Source organism: Dermacentor albipictus, chromosome 2, assembly GCF_038994185.2.
Source record: "Dermacentor albipictus isolate Rhodes 1998 colony chromosome 2, USDA_Dalb.pri_finalv2, whole genome shotgun sequence".
In the NCBI taxonomy this organism is placed as follows: Eukaryota; Metazoa; Arthropoda; class Arachnida; order Ixodida; family Ixodidae; genus Dermacentor; species Dermacentor albipictus.
Window position 1 is genome coordinate 29,464,048 of NC_091822.1, and position 17,046 is coordinate 29,481,093.

Sequence of the window (17,046 nt, forward strand, 5' to 3'; positions counted from 1 at the left end):
CAAATCATCAGACGCAGCGCAATTCCATCCAATCAGCGCGCCGTTTGACCTCTGCAACTCCGCTTATCTTTAGGCGGGAACGTAAACGCTCCTCTCCCCCGGCGTTCTTTTACGCTCCGGGAAACTCTCGCACCGGGAAACTCGCGACATGCCGCGCCCGCTGATACCCCCATGACGATCTGTAGCAGCTATACAAATAATGGCGCTGGTGCTAGTCACATAGGGAAAAAAACAGAAAAGGAAAAGGCGATGTGTTGCCTACCAGGCAGTTTCTATCGATGGGCTTGTTTCTAGAGTTAAGAATGGCCCCTTTGTTCCGGCTACACGCATGTGCGTCGTTAGTTCAACACGTGAGATTTTCTGTGCGTGCGCCATCGATAACCATAGAAGAACACATCCCGTCCTCTTGAATTCTCACTTCATGTTGCAGGAATTTGCATGAAACGACTGTCACTCACCAGGAAGCTCCTGTATAACTATGCCGACGCGTAGAGGTCCCTAAAATATGGCTATCCGTGTTCTCCGTGGGTTGTGCGTTTTATTGTTCCTTCTCGTTTTTGCAGGCCTGGAAGAGGAGCACCCCTTGAATACTGGACAGCGCCGATACCGCCCTCTGGTGCTCGTACTGCTGCTGCCCATCTATCTCTCTCCGTTGCTGCTCCAGGAATCGCAGGTGCGCAGTAATGCTGTGCGGCGTCTATTATGCTGTGTTCCTCTGTAACATTAGGAGGTTCGTCAGATGAATATATCAAACAGCTACGAAGACGTGTCCAGAAAAAAAATCCACTTTTGTCCTATTCCTCAATAGCCATTGACCTGTATGCTAATGTGAGACCGCCGTTCTCTGAAGTACTCTGTGAAATAAATGAGGTCAAATGCACAGTGTTCATTAAATAACCCTTTTCTGGAGGGTTTCCTCGAGAATTGAACTCGAGGGTGCTGTTCTCTGCAGATGATATAAAATTATTCTGTAAGATTGAGAATTTAGAAGATTGCCGAGGTTTGCAAGCTGACATTGGTAACATCGAGAAATGGCGTATGATGAACAGGCTTAAATTGAACATTAAAAAACTTCTGCTTCGTCTCTTACAAGAAAACACGACACAGTTATGTTTAATGATAGTCTTCTTGGCGCAAAAGTATCTCGTGCTGCCCATGGGCCAGACCTTGATGTTATTGTTGACTCAAAGCTGGATTTCCGGTTGCGTGCATCTTCAACTGTATTGCGCGCCTTGAGACGAATTGGTATTATTTCTGAGTTAAGAAGAAAATTTCACCGAAACGAGTGTCTGCGGACTCTTTACTGTGCTCTCGCTAGACCGCATCTCGAGTTCACGTCAATAACCTGGAAGGACGTCTACAATAGCTATTCCAATCGAATCGAAAATGTTCAGCATAAGTTCGTGCGCATACTTCATGATATATTGGTCGCCATCGTTTTTATAACTATGATTTTCCCCCACCAGTTTGTCTTAGTCCCCTTAGTTTGTCTACTCTTCATGACATGTGACTTGTACGGGACATGCAGTTCCTTCATAAAATTGTGCATGGCTCTATTGATTGTGACCACTTATTGACGTCACTGGGATTTCGTGAGCCTCATGCAAAAGCCGCCAAATGTTGTGATGCATTTTATCCTGAGATACGTGCCATTTGTCCCATGACTCGTTTACAGACGACCTATAATTGATCCTTTCATAGCACGAACATATTTGCCTGAACTGCTGTTTTTCATTGCTCTTTTAGATTATTGTTTTATTGTCTGTGTTGCATTGTGGTTTTCTTTTTTTCTGTAATGTGTCTAGTTAATGTCATGGTGCTTGTATCTGACCTAGTGTGCGCTCGTTTTGGGCAACAGTTTTGAGGCACACTCAAAATAAAATAATCTATCTATCTATCTATCTATCTATCTATCTATCTATCTATCTATCTATCTATCTATCTATCTATCTATCTATCTATCTATCTATCTATCTATCTATCTATCTATCTATCTATCTATCTATCTATCTATCTATCTATCTATCTATCTATCTATCTATCTATCTATCTATCTATCTATCTATCTATCTATCTATCTATCTATCTATCTATCTATCTATCTATCTATCTATCTATCTATCTATCTATCTATCTATCTATCTATCTATCTGTCTGTCTGTCTGTCTGTCTGTCTGTCTGTCTGTCTGTCTGTCTGTGTCCGTCCGTCCGCCCATCCGTCCCTCTGTCTGTCTGTCTGTCTGTCTGTCTGTCTATCTATCTATCTATCTATCTATCTATCTATCTATCTATCTATCTATCTATCTATCTATCTATCTATCTATCTATCTATCTATCTATCTATCTATCTATCTATCTATCTATCTATCTATCTATCTATCTATCTATCTATCTATCTATCTATCTATCTATCTATCTATCTATCTATCTATCTATCTATCTATCTATCTATCTATCTATCTATCTATCTATCTATCTATCGAACACTCGTTCTTGTGCTATTACTATGAAACCGGGCTGCCGATTGACTAAACAGGATTTAGGCCCATTCTGTTCAGCCTTGTACCTGGACGGGGAATTTTCTTTTGTTGTAATGTCATTCATTAAAAGGAATCATCACAATAAAGCCCAGGTCAGTAGATATGTTACTGTTGATTTTAACAGACCGAAAGACCAAGGAACCTATTGACCAATCTCACCAGGCGGAAGCGCTACGCCACCGCGGTGCATGGTGCTGGTCCTCCAATGTGTTCACTATTAGTTACTGCCGGAAACAACACGCACGTTAAGTTTTCTAATCAGCCATGGTGAAGCTCACGTGAAGCTCACGTGTTGGTGTGTGCGACAATCGCACACACCAACAACAAATGAAAGGCCTCATGCTTTACGCCTTTTCGAGACGACCATTGATTTTGCTGGAAATCACAAAATAAATCGACAAAACGGAAGATGCGGCTACATAAAAATTTTAGAATGCTTATTCTGCGTCGTAGCGAAGCTTGAATTGTTAATGCAAATCAGCCGAACAATGATTTTGTACGATAGAAATCTGGAGGGACATTTGGGAATCGCCTGAGTGCGTGTATTGTCAGGCACCAGAAGTCTTTTTTGACTGGTGCGTTTTATTTGACTTGCCATAATTCGTTATAATTACACAAAAGGCGAACTGGAGGTGTTGTGCTGTTATACGCATCGGAAAGTGGGGATGCCATAACTTTTGGTTTAGAATCTCCCTCTGAGAGGCACGAAACTGTGAAGGCACATACGGTTACCACTGTTCCGCCTGTCTCAATGGTTCATTTTTTACTAAAATGCCCAGTAAGGTACCGGCTTTTTTATTATTAGTTAACATTATTTACTAAATTATGAAATCTCGTTCTCTCTGGTGGAATGTTATCAAGCCTGAACGCTATCGGTGGCCACGCAGCATGACACAAGAACTACGAGGCCTCAGCTTAATGTGTAAGTGTTGTGGTAAACGTGAGTAAAAAATTATGAAAAATTCGTTTTCGGCGAAGAAATACCCTTCTTTCAATGGAAGCAATATTTAAGCGGAAATGACAATGTTTTAGGCCACAAGCCTGGTCGAAAATATGTGGACGATGAAGCTTCCCCTTTAAGAGTGGAACGTGATAGAATTCACAGATCCCTGACGCTTCTCACGATTCGCGGCAACTCCAGCTTATGTAACCGTAATGTTTACCGGGAAACCCTGGCAGCGAACGCTATGCACGAAGGCGAGCTTTCTGGTAGAAACGTAAAATCGCGCCTGGGCCTCGGATACGTGGAGGCAAGCGCCATGTGGATGGTGTTGCAAGGAACTGGGCGTGCCCTTCTACACTCTAAAAACTAAAGCCCCTCCATACACGTTTCCGCCGACCAGGTTAAGTACCGCCAACCTGCCCTCCTCCTCCAGGCTCCTCTCCCACTCACCCCCTTAGCTTCCGGCGTCAAGCGGAACTTACGTAGCTGCAGCTTCCTGTTCCGAGTGGAAGTGACGCTTTGTTTTTTAGCGTTGTTTACTTTCGCGTCGCTGGAAAGGCTTTAATTGCACGAGCTGCGGTTGAAACTGTGAATGCGATTCCATCCAAGAACCACCGCCTACTGTAACCAGCGATCTGCTCGTGTTCGCTGCTTCGCGTCAACCTGCGACGGGTTGTGGCACGAGCAACAACGTACAGTGCAATGTAGCGCCTGGGCGCTTGGAAACCACTGCCGTTTTTCGTGCATTTGAAAAACAGCGACCGCGAACTACTAGTTCAGCGGAATACAACAACTTGTCCCCTTTGCATTCTTCCTATGGTGACTATCACAGCTCTGCTAAGCACGCGCGGGCGTCTCACCTTCGTATAACAGCAGTCAAAGCGGAAATTCCCGCAGCTCAACTCCAGGAAGCAGAAACGCCGGAACCGGAAATGCCGGAACCGGAAATACCGGAACCGGATTTGGTGTGAGGGGAAAAGGCGGCGCACAAGAAAGGTTGTCGCTACTTAAGAAAGTGGTGGTGGCGCGTGGATGGAGGGGCTTTACTAAAAACTAGGGTCGGCATCGGCGTAATGGCGCGAACGAGCACAGCCAGAGATGAAAGAGCGAACGCAGAGTGCACCAAGGGATGAAAGATGTCAGGAGGAAAAAGGAGGAGGAAGCTATGGCAAAAGCGTGAAAAGAAAAACGTAGTGCGGCGAGGATGGCTACGAGATGGCGCCAGAATAGCGCGGGTCGTTGGGGAAGCCTGTCTGAGGCAGCTGGTGTGAATCACGCCCACGCGTCACCCACACGCTCTCTCCGGTCATCTCCATGTTTGCGAGGCAGCCGCTCCACACTTCACTCCATTTGCAAGGTGCCACACGAGACAGATTGTTCGTGCCAGCCAATATATAGTGCAACGAAAATACATATAGAGAGAGCTGCGCTTAAAATTCGCATTCGGTTGTATCGTAATCGTCGGTGAATTTTTTTCTCTTTTTCTTTAGTAACCACAGTACTAAGTCCCTCACCATGGGTGACCCTCGCGTAGCTTGCACACACATTGGTGCATGTTGGCGAACTTTAATATGTCGGACAAAATGTGCTTGCCCGCCGATATTGTTTCAAGATGAAGCGCCAAATGCTTGTAATTACACCTTACCGTAAGTTTTGACAACGCATGGACAGTGCAGATTATGCGTAATCGTGGTGTCTGCATGAACTGCCCTTTATTCACAGTGATGGGATATTTTGGGCTATGATTGGGGGGTTGTAACCAACAATTGTACAATTCAGTAAACCCCTTTCACTTTTTGGTCGCTCTCGGATTCGATACTTTCATCTGGCCGTAATGCTTGTATCTATAGGCCACCATTTCTGTTTGAGGCAATTGGTTCCAAGATGTAAACGCAATTACGGTCATTATACCACTACATGCGTTTCGGTATTGATTTATAGTGCACACATTTATTTTTTTTGCGTCGAGCACCGATATTATTCCCAGTACACCAGCGCCTGAGTGGCGCAAGTTTTCTTACATTGGCGCGTATGTTCGTTCACCTAAACATATATGCTGTAGTATCAACTGCAAAGCGCTGACACCAAATGATCTGAAGACATTGCAAACACACGTGTGTATTTGCGCATATAATCAGCATCACAAGGACTGCGACCGGAATAGAGGGTGCGAAAACGGACATTTAAATATGGGATCAGTTATTGCAGCTTGTGGTAGAAAGCTAGCTCTCACATTTTGCACGTCTTTTCATAACGCGTACAGTTTGCGTTTTAAGCAAAGTATTTTAGAAAGTGTTAGTAGAAGCGTTCAGTCCAGTCAGCATGTATGGATTTCCTCGCGCAAAAGACCGGTGTTCATATCACGAAAACGCGGAATTCTGTCTGTTTCGCGCAGAAAAGCCCAGTCGCTGTATTATTGCGGGTGAAACGTCCGTAAAACATAAAAGGGGAGCGTTTGTGTGTTTTAAGGGAAGTTTTGTGGTATTTTTTGTCAATGACGTATTTTCCGTGCTTTTACGTACATTCCTCCCTATAATGAAATTTTTTTCACAGTGTGAGATCCGCAGCTCCGAAAACGATATGAGAAGTGTGTGGCTCTCGGTGAGAGCTATGTACACAACCAAAACTAAATAGGCCAACATTCGTGCTCCTCAGCCCACAGAAAGTAGCTCAGGGAAAGTAATTATTGTACGTCAATCCTAATAATGTAGCGTGTCTGTGTAGTTTTTCTTCTCTGGTGAGTAGCGCTTGACGCGCTACAGCATTTTTATAGGCGCATGGAAGGTGGAAACGAACTGACTGGTGATTGCAGTCGGCAATGAAAAATTATCCTACTCATCGAAGCGGGCTGTTATATAAGGCTTCGCTACCGACTTCAGCGCCCTTAGAAGGCGCGTGCTGGGAGCCGCCTGAAAAAAAAAAAGAGAAGTGGACGGAATAAGCGGTGAGGGACTCAGTAATATCTCCATTGATATCGTATTGAGTACTATCCACGATGCTGCCCATTTGGCGACGAGGATTTAACAGCCTATTTCCTACCGGCTTGCCCTTCATCTGTGTCTTTGGTTGCTGCATATCATCCTCTACGATGGGTATTACGGGGCTGCAACCACCACCCCCGTTCCTGTCGTCCCTTGGACACCCTGTCATTCTATAGGAGCAACGGACTCAAACGTTCAAGAACTACACGGTGGCGTCGGGCACCTCTGACCTACCTGCAATGCGTCGGAAGGCGATTCTGCTCCACTGCTTGGGCTTGGAAGGACAACGTATCTTCGAGACCCTCACATCGGAGGACGACCTGCGCCTTTTGGCTTGCAGCGCGGCCGGAGGGACGTTGATTACTCCTGCCCCAGAGGAGCTCGACCGTGCCATTGCGACGCTTGAAGGTCACTACAAGAGCTCTGTCAACGTCACCACAGCGCGTCACCGTTTCTGTCGACGTGCACAAACCCCAAGTGAGACTACGGTCGATTACGTCACTGCGCTACGAGGTCTCGTAGGAGTATCCGATTTCGGTGGCTTGGCGGACAACGTGATACGCGACCAGCTCACAGAAAAAAAAAAAACTACCAGCGAATACTTGCGAGAACGTCTGCTACTGGAACAGTATCTTGCGCTTTCTCACTTAGTACTCACTGCAAAGCTAAGACACGTAAGTGTAGGAAATTAAAAGATTGGCCATTTGGAAGAGATGTACAAGTCTCTCCGAAAGTCTGAAAAAAAAATTCAGCATGTCGCGGAAAACGACAAAGATACAGCTGACATGGACGATCACGTAAGTGTTTGTCACATCTAGAGCCGTAAGAAGGGAATTTATGCAGCGTTGAAAATTGAAGGAATTTCCGCGTCGTTCTTGACTGGCATTGAATCATCGGTTTCCATCCTAGGAGAAGAACTACACCGACGTCATTTTGTTACCTTATTTCCTCTGACATCAACGTCGGTCCAGCTCCTCAATTATTCTAAGTCAGCAATTCCTATAAAAAGATGCTTCATTGTTACAGTTTCATTTCATGGCTGATGCAATTCTGTTCTGTACGTTGTGTATGGAGGAACAAACATTCTTGGTTTAGATGGTATTGGGGCCCTGAACATGAAGATTCAAGCGTAGACGATCGGGTGTGTGCTAACGACGCAAGAAACTCCTGTGCTACCTCCTAAATTAGTTCTGAGTTCGAGCACTTGTTTAAAAAACGGCTAGGAGCTGTCAAAGGTTTCACTCACAAGGTAAGAGTCTGCTTGTCATTTCAACCAGTGGCAAGCAAGCTCAGACGACTACCACTCCTCATTCGTCAGCAAGTCTTTGCAGAAGTAAAAGAAATTAGAAGCTCAAGGCATCATAGAGTGCGTCGATTCTTCAGAGTGGGTCTCACCAATTGTCGCAGCCAGAAAAAAGGACGACTCGATTCGCATGTGCGTAAACCTATGAGAGCCAAAAAAGCTGTAGTAGTGGACAGTTTTCCGCTGGCACAGACTGGGAACTTTTGACCAGCTTGGCTGGTGCGCAGCGACTCTCCAAACTAGATTTCGCTTCTGCATACCATCAGTTACTGCTATGTTCAAAAAGTTGTGATATTACGACGTTTATAACGCACAATGGACTATCTTGCTTCACAAGGGTTTGCTTCGGATTGGCATCGACACCGCCAGCCTTTCAGATGCTGCTGCATATGGTCCTCAAAAGATGCAAATGCGTCTTATTTTACATTCACGACATAATCGTGCATGGACGCTCCCGAGTGTATCACTTCGTCAATTTGCATACTCTTCTGGAACGGCTCTCTGATGCTGGCCTCAGGTTCAACCATAAATGTGTTTTTGACGTCGCAGAGTGGACTTTCCTAGGCCATATTTCAGCGCCACATGTTTATTCTTAGTGATGTCATCTATCGAGACGATAACTATGGCACTATCACCTACAAAATATCGATGAACTTCGCTTGTTGCTGGGACTAGCAGGCTTCTAATTCAAGTTCATCCCACATTTTTCTCATGTTGTGGAGCCAATGCGTGCTTTGCTTCAAAGAAATGCGCCTTTCGCTTGGACTGCGGCAGCACAAAGCGGCTTGGAACACATGAAAACTTTGATAACATCTTGAGAAGTTGTTAACCTTTTTGATCATCGGTTACATGTATACGTTACAAGTGATGCCTCAGGACATGCATTAGGTGCTGCATTGCAGCAGGACAAGGGAACATCACTGCAAACTGTTGAGTTCGCATCACGTACTCTGCAGCCGCATGAACGGAAGTACTTAGTCGGTGAACGTGAGGTCCTTGCCTGCGTCTGGGTTTGCGAGCACTGGCACCATTACTTCTGGGGCCTACCTTTTATCTTGCGGACAGGCCACGCTACTTTGGTTACACACCTTTTAACGAGATGCACTGATCACCGTCCGTTCCGGATTACGCGCTCGTCATCATGGCTGCTCTAACTACATCATGAAACACAGGAATGGTAGTGAAAACGTCGTGGCTGATGCTCTCTTTCGGCTACTTTACAGAGGGTCACCCGTTACGCACCCCACCTAAAATTTATACGTCTCTTGCCCACAGTAGTTACCATGCAAGAGCTACAAGAAGCAGTGCCGCCGATCAGGCTATCTCTCAAGTTAAGCAGTTTACCACAACTTTTTTGCCTGACAATAAGTCTTCGTCAGAAGAGCTGCTACCTTACTTTCACGTGCGATCTGAGCTCTGTTGTTTGCGACATTTTGTGCCGCCATGACAGGATTGTCGTGCCTACAATTTTGACAGGCCGTCTTATGGATCTGGCTCATGAATTACACCCAGGAATTAGTCATACCAAAGATCGCCTTAGAGAGTCATATCGCTGACCATGCATGAATAATCACATTGAAGAATTTGTGCACACATGTGTAATTTGTCAGTCATGTGACAAACCAGCACGTACATCTGCAGCTCCAATGTAACCCGTCACTCTTCCAGAGAAAGCCTCGGAAAAGCCTCGCTATCGACATGGTGGGACCATTCACGCAAGCTTCAGCCGACTGCTGTTTTGCCGTTACAATTATTGACTATAACAGCGAGTGGCCAAAGGTGGTTTTCGTACGGGATGCGACCATGTCTACAGCGAGAGAATTCTTGAACTGTTTGCAAGAGAAGAATATCCACGTCGTATCGTATCTGATCATGGAGCACAATTTTCTTCAGTAAATCATGAAGAATTTCTCACAGAGCGCGGAACCAAGCATTGTAACTCTTCTGTGTGTTAGCCGCAATCTAATGGTTTGGTTGAAATATTTAACAGGGTATTCAAGTCTGGTTGAAATATTTAACAGGGTATTCAAGTCATATATTCAACTGGCCTCGTTAGAGCACTGTGATATAAGAACAGCGATGCTTGATTACCTACAAACATCGATGTACCCTTCATGCGACTACTGGTGTTGCGCCCGCTGTTTTTCTTCATGGACACCAACCTCAAACCAGACTTGACATTGTGGGATTGCCTGACAAATGTTTCAGCATGGACGCTTCAATGGCACTCCAGCAGTCGAGAGCGCATCAGGAACAAGCAAATGAAATCGAAGAGTTACACCGATGAAAAGTGCCGTGCCAAGGAACCCAACTTCGTCATTGGTGATTACGTGCGGGTTAAATTACCTGTAGTTCACGGGGAGCTATATGCAGAGTTTTGTGCGCCAAAGGAAATTATTAAAAAGCGCCGACACACCCCTTACCACTTAGAAGATGGGCTTGTGTGGAATGCTTCCAAATTAGCGGCGGTTCACCGTGAAGCTATCATAAAAATGAAATTATGTACCTCTTCTGTCATGAAATGGTCACCGGCATCCGATTATTCAGCTATTGCAGCTGTAACTCATCCATCACAACCTGGCACAACAAGCGCGGATAACTAGGAAAAGGCACCCGTGAACCCTGAACCACCTGCTGCAGAGCGCACGCAACAAGCTTCATTGAATTGGCCACGATGAGAAGTGCGTATGAGAATAAACGCCTGTAACAAGAAAACACCGAAGAAGCTGCGGGACTACGTTGGACAGTGATGGGCAACCGTTCTTTTTTTGTTTTGCAAAATGGGATACCTTATATAAGGCGTCGCTGCCGAATGCAGCGCCATTAGAAGGCGCGTGCTGGGAGCCGCGTGAAGTTGAGAGAAAAGGGGATGGAAGAAACGGTTAGTGGGTGAGTATGTCTCCATGGATATCGCATTGAGCCCTATGCATGATACAATAGGGCCGAAATGTGAACACACCCGTGTACCTAGATTTAGGTGCACTTTAAAGAACCCCAGCTGGTCCAAATTTCCGGAGCCCCCTATAACGACGTGCCACATAATCAGATCGTGGTTTTGGCACGTAAAACCCCATAATTAAATGTTTAAATTTTTACCCTACTTGAAAGCTTTCTTTAAGTCGTTCCAGACTGATCAAGGTAAGGAGCGTGGCATAAAAGCAATACACATACACTACTTCATGCACATATTGAAATCGTGCAGTTGTTGCTTGTTCTTCCACTCGCAACCGCGCCTTGTTTGAGCGCATTAGGCTATATTGCGTGAAATGTGTAATAGGGGTTTAGGTCAGTTGGTTGGACCTAAACTCACAGCGTGAAAGTGGAACCTGGACACCAAAGAATAGAAGGCACAGAGCACAGCGCAGTGCTTTAGCTAATGGTGTAATCGATGCGTAGTGCATGTTTTCATCCGCACCCGTCTACAAAAGCGGAAATAATGTGACGTCATATCATCACGATTAAGTTTGTGTGGTGGCAACTTTCGTGTTAAACGTTTTCGTGAACGTTCGGACATTTAAGTAAATGCCTCTTCACTAAAAGGTATAAAGGGGCCTTGCAAGTTCGTAGATGCTATAAAAATAGAAACAAATACAAAATAAAACAGTATAGAAACAAACAAAAGCTTTCTTTCTATAGAATAGACGCAAACAGAATTGCTTCTTTTATGGGTAGGAGACGATGCATTTTTGAATGTTAGTGGTATACGACACTACAATATTTTTGAAGAGTGGCTGCTGACGACCGCCGTGTGTGACGCTGGTTGCAGGCGTGGAAGAGCGTGTACTGCATGGCGCTGACGCTGTCGCTGCTGCTGAGCAACGAGTTCCCGAGCATGGCGGCCGCTCTCCTTCCCCTCGTGCTGGCGCCGCTGCTGGGACTCGCGGACGCCCAGATGCTCGCCCCGCACTACATGGACGTGAGTGGGCGCAACCACTGCTGCGCGCAACGCTCCGCACGAGTGCAATTTTGAAGATGAAGCCGCAGCTCAAAGACAATGTAGTTCGATTGGCCTATTCAAAGACGTCGAACAATGCTGAAAAATTTTTATCGGACAGTCATTGTATCGACTACAATGAAATTTCTCGCTGTCTAGTGTCGATTTTCAGACCACCTCGATCAGCACGGGGTGCATTTTTACTATTGCTAGTAAGTACAGCAAGACGTGGCACATTCGGCGGCGTCCGACGTTTCTGCGCAGGCGCGAGTAAGAGCGCACGCGAGAGAGAAAATATAGTTGCTTTTGCTCCTTGAATATCTGACGTTGCCTAGGTACTACGGAGGACGAGTTTCTTTGCTAATGTTGTATGCGGTTGTCCGCTAGGCGTGCCGCATTGAGGAGTGGGGTCGAGTTTCTTTACGCTCCGACAACGGCTGCCCGCGCCGTGAGGCAGTGGGCACGGACGCCCCATTTGGTGATCGCTGTGTCTGAAGGTACGTCGGACAGACTTTCTCACGCCTGCGGCACTGGTGCTGAGTCAGTCATGCCGGATTGAACCTTTCTTGCCCCTTACGGTGCCCTACCTTCAAAACCACATCACTGATCATTCCTGGGCGCCTTAGCGACCGTGGTTGAACTCCACTGCCTGATGTCACGCAGTGAGGATTAGTGGCTTTGCGTATCGCCCACGTTAGGTTAGGTTACCTTATGTTTCGGTCAGTTTAGCTTAGGTTAGATTAGGTTAGCGTACAAGGCGTTATTGTAGTGCGGCATATTCTCAAGGCGCATTCACACCGAAAGCAGAGCGTCTAAGCGGACAAGCGGATTTTCAAAGCGGCGAGGCGGCGAGCGCCCACGCCTGTTCAGACCAGCAGCGTTGTCTGGCTGTCCGCACCGCCGGGAAGGCGGGGCATTCCGCAATATCTTTAGCCATTTTAGGGACGTGCCACCATCTCGCGGCACCTTGGGTTTGTACGCACACTTTCGATATTTTTGTTTCGTCGTTGGTTGGCGCGCTCCCATCCGCTATCTACTTCTGCAAAATGAAGAGCTCAGATGAAGAAGACGAGATCGTTGGCATTTTACTCGCCACTTGTATAGTCGTTTGTCAAGATTTGTTACAGCGCAACACAAGACAAGGACAAAAGAAGGCATAAAGCGACGACACGGCGCCTTGTCGTCGTTTTATACCTTCTTTTGTCCTTGTGTTGCGCTATAACAAACCTTACTATAAATCCCAACCAACTGGCCCAACTTGCCGTTTTGACGCTTTTCAAGAGAGAAGCGAAAAGCCCAGAGAAAGACATTCGTTTACATTCGTTCACCAGCGCTTCCTCAGTGTCGGGTTCTGATTGGCTGCGGCCAAAGCGGCCAAGTTGTCCGCGCGGAAAAAATCGGTCTGGGCGCGATCCGGCCAAGCGGCCGCGTATTTTCCGCAAACCGGAAAATCCGCGGCCGCTTGGCCGGATCCGCTTGTCCGCCTGTCCGCTCCGCCTTCGGTGTGAACGTGCCTTGACAGTGGTTAAGTGGTGCGAATTTTTGTCTTTGCGTCTCAGCGACGTTAGGTTAATTTAACGATAGGTTAGGTTAGGTTAGCGTAAAATGCGTTACGGTAGCGCCACTTATTGTCTATTTTCATAGCGGTCGCAGGGGCGTCTAGCGTCGCCCGCGGCCTCTCGGCCACTTGCTTTCAACCACAGTCGCTCAGGCTATTTCGCACATATGTGGCCCGGCCTCTACTATGGTCCCTACAGCTTCCACTGAAACAACTGTGATGTTACTTGCAAGGGACATCACCGTAAGGCGCGAGAAAGCTATGATCCGGCACGACTGATTTAGCACGAGCACCGCAGGTGCGAGACAGTCTGTTTAACAAAGCTGTCGTCAAATGGGGCATCAGTGCCCCTGCTTCACTTGCTTCACCGCACCGGCAGCCGGCGTCCGAGCGTAAACTCGACCCATGACTCCAATGCCGGTGTGCCTAGGGACAGACGCATACAACACGCACTAAAAAACTTCTCCTCCGTCGTGCCTAGGTAGAGTCATATATACAAGGAGCAAATGCCCCCACATTTGCGCTCTCGCACCCGCTCTTACTCGCGCAAGCGCACAAACGTCTGGCACCTCCGGAAGTGCCACGCCTCGCTGTACTTACTAGTACAGTCGCGCACGGGACACCGCGCCAATAGGCCGTGGCTTCGTTGGGTCCTGATTTCAGAATCCACACTCGTGAGGCGCCGAAGAACCCTGCAGCCTTTCTTTATTTATGTGTATTTTTTGCTCGTGCATTTGAGACAGGTAGTAATATTGCAACGCGCTTGTGCCACGTGCTTAGGCCACTTGCTCCCAGAAGAATACGACGACTGGCTAGCTCATGAGCTCGCGCCTTCATCTTTTGTTAGTGCTGCGCTGCCTCTTCGACGACTCGGACTTTAACGCCTGTCTATTATACGTGACATTTTTATGGTGGATGTGCTGGGTATTCTCCACCCATGCAACAGACCCCTCCCAGCAGCAGGAACGCTAGACCTATACCTGAGCTCACGCCAGTGCAATGCGCCAGCCGGAGTATCCAGGGATTGGCCCCTGAGTTTAAGCCTTTACCTACGAGGACAAAGACAACGTCGGCAGGTATGGATGCTACATCCGAGACTACCATGACTAATCCTGCGACGGCGGCTCTGGTACCTCCTCATTACACGCTGCTAGAACCACGTGCGGCAAGTTCCTTCCATGGTGACCTTCTTGAAGACATGAAAGAATGGCTGTTCGACTTCGAGCGCGTAGCGGAGTTCAGTGAATGGGACGACAAAATGAAGCTCCGAAATGCCTACTTCAGCCTGTTGGATGGTGCTCGCACGTGGTTCCAGCATCGTGAAGACGTCCTGACATCATGGCGTGAGTTCTGTCGCAGCCTCTTGTACACCTACGTCAGCTCCGATTGGCGGGAACGAGCAGAATGGACCCTCCAGCCTCGAATTCAGTAGCCTAATGAGAGTGTGGCTATGGACGTGGAAGACGTGGTGCATCTCTTCAGGCGAGCTGACCCTGCTTTGTCGGAAGACAAGAAGCTGCGTTACTTCATGCGAGGCATGAAAGAGCAGCTTTTTGGTGGACTCGTTCGTAGTCCGCCCCAAAACGGTTAAGAGTTTTCACTGAAGCCGTCGCCATGGAGAAGGCACCGCACCAGCGCTCACACCAGTACGATTGGTAAGTGAATCTCTTCCTCTTCTAACAGTGGCCTAGGAGCTCTCACGACTGACGTCGAGTCGCTTCGCGAGATCATTCGATTGGTAGTCCGCGACGAGCTGCATCAGATGCAGCAGTCTTCAGCCAACTTGATAACTAGTGTCATGCGTGGCGAAGTGCAGCATACGCTCTGCGCACCACGTTACGAAGCAACACTTCAGGCCGCTCCACCACATCAGGCTTTCAAAACTTCAAGTGAACCTCGACGCACAACTTACGCTGACATTTTAAGACGCACTGTCGCGTCACCGACGAAACTTCCTACCGTGAGCGAATAGCAGCGTGCGTCTTATGCTGACGCATTTGGGCACCAGTGCCGCTACCTGCCATCACCCCGTATGCCATGGCTCAGTCAATGCAGGTGGTTCTTTATTTTGGATAGACTTGACCAGCCACGCGTAAATCGGAAGTTTGGCACTTGGCCGGCCGACGACCACTCTGCTAGCAATGGTGAGGTGGGTGATGTATACCGTGAATGCCAGTACCGCCGCCTCGGACTCCAAGGAATTTCTGATAATTCACACCGACACCGTTTCGGACAACGGCCACCCTAGATTGAATATTTTATCGCCCGACACCGCGCGCCACCATCATCAAGGTACCAGTCGTGATCGCCGTCACCACGACCATCCTATCCAAGAGGTACAAGTCGGATGTCGCAAGGGCGATCTCCGAGCCCTCGCCTGGAACTTCAGCTTCCTTTCGGGGCGACGCCGCTGATACTCGACGTGCGGAAGACCTCCAATCAACTCGACCTCAGACCTGCGGAGATTTGACGGCTCCAGTGTCTCAGGCCTGAGACAACGGTTCAATGAACGTACCTGTGCTCATCGACGGTCGAAATGTTCCTGCTTTAATAGAAACTGGCGATGACTACTCGATTATCAGCGGAAAACTGGGAAGCAGTTTAAAGAAACTTGTTACGCCTTGGCCAAGAGATCCACGTACGGACAGCTGGCGGACATGTCGTCAAACCACTTGGTGTGTGCACTTGTCGGTTGATAATTCAAATTGCTACGCTTCCGATCAGTTCCCTTGTTTTCTGAGAATACTCCCGTGAATCGATACTTGGAATAGACTTTCCTCGAGAGTATGGCGCCCTCATTGACCTACGCCGACGCTGTATTTCTTTCTCTACAAAGAAAGTGATGACGCGAGACGCCTGCTGCCACAGAGCCGCTCTTCGAATTTCCGACGATAACTCCACGATACAACCTCGTGCTAGCGTAATGATTCCGTTGACGTCCGGGGGCACCTGCGAAGGCTAAGTACTCGCCGAGCGCAATATCTCCCTTATACTTGGCCTCTGCATTTATTTTATTTTATTTTTATTTATTGGTACTGCCACTCCCGCCGGGATTTGAGCATGGTGGAATGCAATGGATGAAAGAAAATGCAACCTAATGGCAAAAAAATATATGTACATGCGCAGGTCACAGTCAAGAAAGAACACGAAAAAATCATATAAGCATTTATCAAATGTGCAAATGAAACAGAGGAACAATCAACGCAGATATCATATAGACAGTCACTGTAAAAATAGGCAATTATGTTTCAGCCGTCAAGAAGGGATGCGAAAGCTGAAGAAGAGTCTGCTTGAACGATGCAGCTGCTGAGGTTATTCCAGTCTCTGACTGTTCGTGGAAAAAATGAAGGCTTGAAAGAGTTATTATTATAACGAAAAGGTGTTACTGTTAGTTCATGTCTTTGGCATGTTGAATAACCGGAAGAAAATGTAATGCATTCGCTAACGTCGACGTTTTAGTGCCCTTTAACTAATTGATATAAACATTTTAGACGTGATGAGCGGTTTCTATCGGATAATGGGATTAGGTTAGCTAGAGCTTATAGTCCTTTCACTGAGCTGCATTGAAAATTGTTATAAATGAACTGTACGGCTCTTTTTTGGACATTCTCTAGTTTCAGAACATTACGTTTTGTATAGGGCTCTTATAGTATAGCAGCATAGTCTAATACTGGAAGGACAATGGATTTGTATGCTAATCTTCTTATAGCAGGGGTATCCAGAGATAACGTTCTTCTTAAGAAGAATAACTTCCCATGATCATTAGCTGTAACGTAATGAATATGTT

At 47.0% G+C, this 17,046-nt stretch overlaps 1 protein-coding gene across 3 annotated transcripts in view; it reads left to right on the plus strand.

The window, feature by feature from the left end:
* The window catches only part of LOC135897758 (uncharacterized), a 219,742-nt gene that overhangs the window by 17,790 nt on the left and 184,906 nt on the right, over positions 1-17,046 (plus strand). For all 3 annotated transcript variants that reach the window (XM_065426469.2, XM_065426470.2, XM_065426471.2), the window contains exons 2-3: positions 564-673; positions 11,534-11,683. In XM_065426469.2, coding sequence (XP_065282541.2) covers positions 564-673; positions 11,534-11,683 — 260 coding nt within the window. The remainder of the gene's footprint in view (positions 1-563; positions 674-11,533; positions 11,684-17,046) is intronic.